Genomic DNA, 7055 nt, shown 5'->3' with positions numbered 1-7055 from the left:
TGTGTGTGTGTGTGTGTGTGTGTGTGTGTGTGTGTGTGTGTGTGTGTGTGAGAGAGAGAGAGAGGAATAAGTGAAATAATGTATGCAGCACATTTCACATAGCACTTGACACACAGTGAGCCCTCAAATGGTATTTGCTTTTATTTTTGTTGCAATTATTTGTATATTTCTGAGCATACTACTTTCTTTCAGGCGAAGTTATAGGGCTGTTAGGACACAATGGAGCTGGTAAAAGTACAACTATTAAGATGATAACTGGAGACACAAAACCAACTGCAGGACAGGTCAGTAAAACACACAGGAATGTGGTCATTAGTGCTACCTCGGATAAACATTTTACAACGAATATTGATGGCAATAATAGACTATGTAGTTGATCCTTAATCACTTAGTGTGATTTATGCATTGAATAAAGAGGATTGATTAAAAATTTATGTCTTTAATTCCAAAAACAGTTTGTTTCTGAGAAGGGCTACATATCATATATACTACGCCTTTTATTGAGTGAGAAATAAAGATATTAAAAGGAAATATATCTTCCTCAAAGTCAGATATCTTTGCTTTATTGATTTATGTATCCCATGAACTTTGTTGAATTTAATGGCCTCACCCAGCATGACACTAGAAACCACTGTCAGAATAATGACAACTCCTGCTTATGTGGTTGCAGAGTCATGAGTCTTTATATTTAATGACTGTCCTCTACCTATATGCTATAATTAAAGATTATGTGTGACTCGTGTAACAATAAGAGTCCATTAGCTAGTAAAACTTCATAGGTCTTTAAGAAGGTGTATACCACAGAAACTTTCTTACAATTATTGAAACATTTCTTGGCCCTGATTATGTAATGTAGTGACAGAGCAGTTGAGGGTATGATTGCAGATACATTGACATTCTTGAAGGACAATGGTGATTCTGGGCTAATGGTAAAAGATCCAGGGTTTATTAAGACAAGAGAAATCAGATGTAAGGAAAAAAATGGATAATTATCTAAATCGCAAAGCAAAAACTAGAATAATATATGAGTACCACTTGGTGATATGTCTAGGCCAAGTCTGGGGAAAATGATGGACAGAAGCCAAAGGACCACAACTTCGAAGAGAAAATGCTATTGACCTTTAACATGAGGTCAATGTCAGAAGGAGTGTTTACGAAGGAAGGTCGCACAGTGGTGTTCATTGCTACAGAGGTTTCCTGTCCTTCCATTTCCACTCTTGCCTCACACCGCAGCAAGAACAGTCTTTAAAAATGCAAATGAGGGCTGGGCACGGTGGCTCCCACCTGTAATCCCAGCACTTTGGGACACCGAGGTGGGCAGATCACCTGAGGTTGGGAGTTCGAGACCAGCCTGACCAATATGGAGAAAGGTAGATCCCAGCTTCAAGTCCCAGATTTACCTTGTTGTGACCTTGTACAAGTTTCATAATCCATGCTTCTGTTAATTTTCTGTATGTAAAACATCAATGATAAAATGAACATCTAACACATACAGGGGTTCTGTAAGGATAGGATAATGTAATTAAACATATATCATATGCTTAGATAATGGCACATAGCAAGTACTGAGGACACATTAGACGTTCTTATTACTGTAAAGCATAGTCTGCCTCATAAAAATAATAAATGCTGTCATGTATATATTGGTTCCTATGGGCTAAACACAGTGCTAAAAGTTTTTTGCTTATATCTTAGTTCGGGATTTCTCAACCTTGATTATTATGTACTTGATAATGTCATTTTGTTGTGGGGAGCTGTTCTGTGCATACTAGGATGTTTGGCAGCACCCTTTGCCTCTACTTACTAGATGCCAGTAATACTGTTTTCCCAATGCATATACACATGAATTGTGGCAACCAAATATATCTCCAGACATTGTTAAATATCCCCTAGGAAGAGGATTCCCCTGGCTGAGAACCACTGCCTTATTGCAAGATAAATCCTATAATTTTAACTATCACTGGCGAAACAGATTTCTCAACAAGTATCTATTCCTGTGAATATTGGATCAATGAATGAAGCCAAGTAAAAGCTACTCGAATCAGCAACCTTGAGTTCAATCATGGTCATGGAATTGGTAATAAAGTCTACACTATAATGGACAACCATGGAATGTCTGCCTTTTAAAGTGGGCTTTTACCACCTTTTCCCCAGAACTAAGTGATTGCTGATTTGCATTTGTGCACTTAGCACCTGTGTGTGTGAAGAGAAAGGCATCACTGAAGTATGCACTTACGTGCACATACATATACGTGACATTTGGGATAGAATCTGATAATGAACTTATTTCGTGTAGGTGATTTTGAAAGCGAGTGGCGGAGGGGACCCCCTGGGCTTCCTGGGGTACTGCCCTCAGGAGAACGCGCTGTGGCCCAACCTGACAGTGAGGCAGCACCTGGAGGTGTACGCCGCCGTGAAAGGGCTCAGGAAAGGGGATGCAACGATCGCCATCACACGGTACCTGGGGCTGGGGGGCGCTCCCCTTCTTTGCTGAGGGCATGTTGTATTAATGACATACACACACAATGAAGACAGGTAGGTGCTAATTGATGACCCTATGCTTGTGGGAGAAGACTTGGTCATCTAGAACTCCATTCAGTGTTGTTTTCTCTCACTTTGAGCCTGGAGAGAAAAATGGTTATTGATTATTCTTTTTCTTTTCTTTTCTTTTCTTTTTTTTTTTTTTTGAGACGGAGTCTGGCTCTGCCGCCCAGGCTGGAGTGCTCACTGCAACCTCTGCTTCTTGGGTTCAAGCGATTCTTGTGCCTCAGCCTCCCAAGTAGCTGGGATTATAGGCACCCGCCATCATGCCAGGTTAATTTTTGTATTTTTGTAGAGACGGGGTTTCAGCATGTTGGCCAGGCTGGTCTTGAACTCTTGACCCTCAGGTGATCTGCCCACCTTGGCCTCCCAAAGTGCTGGGATTACAGGTGTGAGCCACCGTGCCCAGACTGATTATTCTTGGTTTTTATTTGTTTGTTTGTTTTGTTTTTTGAGACAGGGTCTTACTCTGTCATCAGGCTGGAGTACAGTGGTGCAATCTCGGCTCACTGCAACCTCCGCCTCCCAGGTTCAAGCAATTCTCCTGCCTCAGCCTCCTGAGTAGCTGGGACTACAGGTGCATGCCACCATGCCCAGCTAATTTTTGTAATTTTGGTAGAGACAGGGTTTCACCATGTTGACCAGGATGGTCTCGATCTCTTGACCTTGTGATCCACCCTCCCCAGCCTCCCAAAGTGCTGGGATTACAGGCGTGAGCCACTGCACCCAGTCCAGCCTGATTATTCTCAATATGGAAAGACATCATTGAAAATACGAGTCTGATGACTATGAAAGGTTCATAAAGTACCTAGATGGTTTAAATTTTATGACCACTCTGACCACTCATAAACACCTTCCCCATTGTCGTGTTTCTCCTGATTTGCTCATTCTCCCATGTACATTCACCAGTGTTGGGATCAGGTGGATTGACTCTGTTTTCTTCAGATTAGCGGATGCGCTCAAGCTGCAGGACCAGCTGAAGGCTCCTGTGAAGACCTTGTCAGAGGGAATAAAGCGAAAGGTACGGGCAGGGCTTGGTGTTGCTCTGCAAGTGCCACAGATGGGAACCAGAGGGGCTGTTCCTCCCGTTGCAGCTGTGCTTCATGCTGAGCATCCTGGGGAACCCGTCAGTGGTGCTTCTGGATGAGCCGTCGACCGGGATGGACCCCGAGGGGCAGCAGCAAATGTGGTGAGGTGCTATCGTGAGCAACCTCTGCATGAGTGTATTGATCCTGTGAAAACTGGTCTGCAAAATCGTTGTTTACTCAGAAAGGGAAAGACACACACAGTATCAGGAAAAGCAATATTTTAGGGAAAAAAATTATCTGATTTCAAATCACAACCAGCTTTTATTCAGAAGAAAAAGCTGTATTATCTCACCCTAATATTTGCTCGAATAATTTTTGTGTCTGTTCCTACATAAAACATTTTTATCCAGTCAAATCCATCGATAATTAAGCTTTAAATCTTTCGGCAACATCACCTGATATACAGTTCTTATGGAGGAAAAAAACATTCTAAATCTTCGATATATTTTTTAATTATTTTTGGGAAATTTCTGAATTCTGTCATTTTGTACCTATAGGGAGTATGTCATGATTATCTAGCTTTTTAGTAAATTCTCCTAATTTTCTTTGCTCCCACTGCATTCTCATAAATATTCCTGAACTTAGTATTTTTATAAATAGCATCTTACCCAATATCATTTTCTATGCTCTGAATTATATACTCTAACCAATAGTTTGGTTATTTCCACACCTGTCATCCCTACACACACCCCTTCTTTGTCTAGTCTGAATTTGCTGCATGTTTCATCTGTGCATTGATGGAAACTTCTTTTAAAAAATTCCAGATACCTTGAGTATATCCATGAGTTTGTGTTTTCCCTTGACTTAACTTTAGGCAGGTGATTCGGGCCACCTTTAGAAACACGGAGAGGGGCGCCCTCCTGACCACCCACTACATGGCAGAGGCCGAGGCAGTGTGTGACCGAGTGGCCATCATGGTGTCGGGAAGGCTGAGGTGAGTGCCTGTCAGAGCCGGCGCTCAACCCCCAGGTTGTGAGCTATGAACACAGTTTGTTTCCCTGAACCAGCCTACCCATTGTGAGGAGCTAGCATGGTTACTCCCAACTCTATGTGGCCTTACTCTGGCCTCCAGAGGCTGAACATCACAAGCCATACATTTTTCTCTTTTCTTCCTTGACTTTATCCTTCTCTTACCTCCAGATGTATCGGTTCCATCCAACACCTGAAAAGCAAATTTGGCAAAGATTACCTGCTGGAGATGAAGGTGAAGAACCTGGCACAAGTGGAGCCCCTCCATGCAGAGATCCTGAGGCTTTTCCCCCAGGCTACTCGGCAGGAAAGGTAGACACAGGTGTTTTGTTTTATCACAGTCCTTGGTTTCTGTTTCTGTATTTCCACTATGATGACAGAATAAGAGCTTTATCTTCTCATTCTTTAACTCTATGGTAATTGCAAGTACTTTACTTAGAGAAAATTCAATTCCAAGGGCTCCCACAAGAGGGAAATAAGAGAACAAAGTGCTGAATTGAAAGCTGACTCTTGCAAGAGAATCAGCAAGCATGGGGGCTCTAACATGCGCCAGATACTTCCTGATGCATGCATGCACTTAGGTCATCTCAGGGGTTCCTTCCAGAGGGTAAAACCATCCCTCATTAAAGGAGGTCACCTTCATAAAGCCCATGCCAGAGTGCCAGGCATCAGTCAAAGTTCAGTGAATAGTGTCTCTTAACATTTCTATATATTATTATCAGTAAAATCAACTGAGGCTCAGAGTGTGGAGACAGCAGTAGAATCTAGTTCTTTTTACCGAAATGCTACTCTCTTCTCACTAAGAAGAAGGGTAAGTAGTTCTGCTTCTTCCCTTCATAAGGCACAGGGGCTGTCAATTTCCTTCCCTTTGTCTTTCATTCCTCCTCTTAGTAGATTGACTTCTTGTTGATCAAAGAGCACTTACATTATGAGTGTCTCTCTAACATCATACAGATGTGAATATTTAAACAAGTTGTTGACGATATTGTTGCTCCTTTTAATTGTTTTATCTTTATTTTTTGAGACAGGATCTCACTCTGTCACCCAGTCTAAAGTGCAGTGGTGCAATCACCGCTCACTGCAGCCTCAATCTCATGGGCTCAAGTGGTCCTCCTGCCTCAGCCTCCATGGTGGCTTGAAATACAGGCATACACCACCATGCCTGGCTAATTTTTAAGTTTTTTTGTGGAGATGGGATCTCAAGCTGTTTCCCAGACTGGTCTCAAACTCATAGGCTCAAGCAATCTTCCCCTCTCGGCCTCCCAAATTGCAGTGGTTACAGGAATCATGAGTCACCATGCCTAGCCTTGTTGCCCTTTTTAGACTTGTACCCATCAGGGGTTGCAACCTTGACACCTGGAGTTCAGCCTCACTCTCTTCCCTTCACAGGTTCTCCTCCCTGATGGTCTATAAGTTGCCTGTTGAGGATGTGCGACCTTTATCACAGGCTTTCTTCAAATTAGAGATAGGTAAGAGTGACTGTTTAGTTACAAAACTCTGAGAAATGGATAAACCTAAATCTGACATAAAACCACTATTTAAAAAATGCATAAACATAGAATTATGCTATCACATCATTAATACATTACTAAGACTGCTAATTCAGTGTGTTTCAATAAGGGGTGATTTGACAATATTGGGGAAGATTTGGGGTTCTTACAAGTGGGGACAGAGAGGTTGGATGCAACTGGTTTCTAGTGGGTGGAGGCCGGAGATGATGCTAAACACCCTACAATGCATTGGTCATCCATCACAGGAAAGAACGATCAACCAAAATGTCATTAGTGCTGGGGCTAAGGAACCCTACTGTAATTGAACAAGGTTCTGGGAGAAAGAGACCATTGCCATTGACATTCAGGCATAGATTATCCACAAATTCATACAAGCAGAAACATATGAATTTGTTTTTTGCCTCTATGTATTGTTTGATAGCCATCTATTAATAGATGCAGATAAGGAGGTTCCTGTCTCTGTTTAGGTGTGTTAATCTGTGACTCATTTTAGACCCTTGGATTTTGGTCTTTGCATACTGCATCGATGTATCAGGGGCTTGGTTTTTCCCTGTCATGTTAGTGTATGAAATCTGATGAGTTAGTGTATGAAACCTCATGCCCCTTCTTGAGCTATACTTTCTGGCTTGTCACCCGCCTTCATCAGAGGCCTCAAGCATCCTAGCTTTTTTTTTTTTTTTTTTTTTTTTTTTTAGAGGGAGTCTTGCTCTGCCACCAGGCTGGCAGGCTGGAGTGGTGCAGTGATGCAATCTCAGCTCACTGCACCTCTGCCTCCTGGGTTCAAGCAATTCTCCTGCCTCAGCCTCCCAAGCAGCTGGGACTACAGACACCCGCCAGCACGCCCAACTAATTTTTGTATTTTTGGGAGAAACAGTTTCAACATGTTGGCCAGGATGGTCATCCTAGATTTTAATGGGATTCTTCTTTTTTTTTTTTTTTTTTTTGG

At 42.3% G+C, this 7055-nt stretch overlaps 1 protein-coding gene across 2 annotated transcripts in view; it reads left to right on the top strand.

Annotated features, from left to right (window-relative positions):
• ABCA9 (ATP binding cassette subfamily A member 9) overlaps nt 1-7055 on the top strand; it is an 81795-nt gene that overhangs the window by 69929 nt on the left and 4811 nt on the right. For both annotated transcript variants that reach the window (XM_023211959.1, XM_023211958.1), the window contains 7 exons: nt 193-284; nt 2297-2457; nt 3487-3562; nt 3636-3730; nt 4444-4563; nt 4770-4910; nt 5988-6067. In XM_023211959.1, coding sequence (XP_023067727.1) covers nt 193-284; nt 2297-2457; nt 3487-3562; nt 3636-3730; nt 4444-4563; nt 4770-4910; nt 5988-6067 — 765 coding nt within the window. The remainder of the gene's footprint in view (nt 1-192; nt 285-2296; nt 2458-3486; nt 3563-3635; nt 3731-4443; nt 4564-4769; nt 4911-5987; nt 6068-7055) is intronic.

Source organism: Piliocolobus tephrosceles, chromosome 16, assembly GCF_002776525.5.
Source record: "Piliocolobus tephrosceles isolate RC106 chromosome 16, ASM277652v3, whole genome shotgun sequence".
NCBI lineage: Eukaryota > Metazoa > Chordata > Mammalia > Primates > Cercopithecidae > Piliocolobus > Piliocolobus tephrosceles.
The sequence above is the reverse complement of the archived record's forward strand: the minus strand, read 5'-3'. Positions and strand labels throughout refer to the sequence as shown.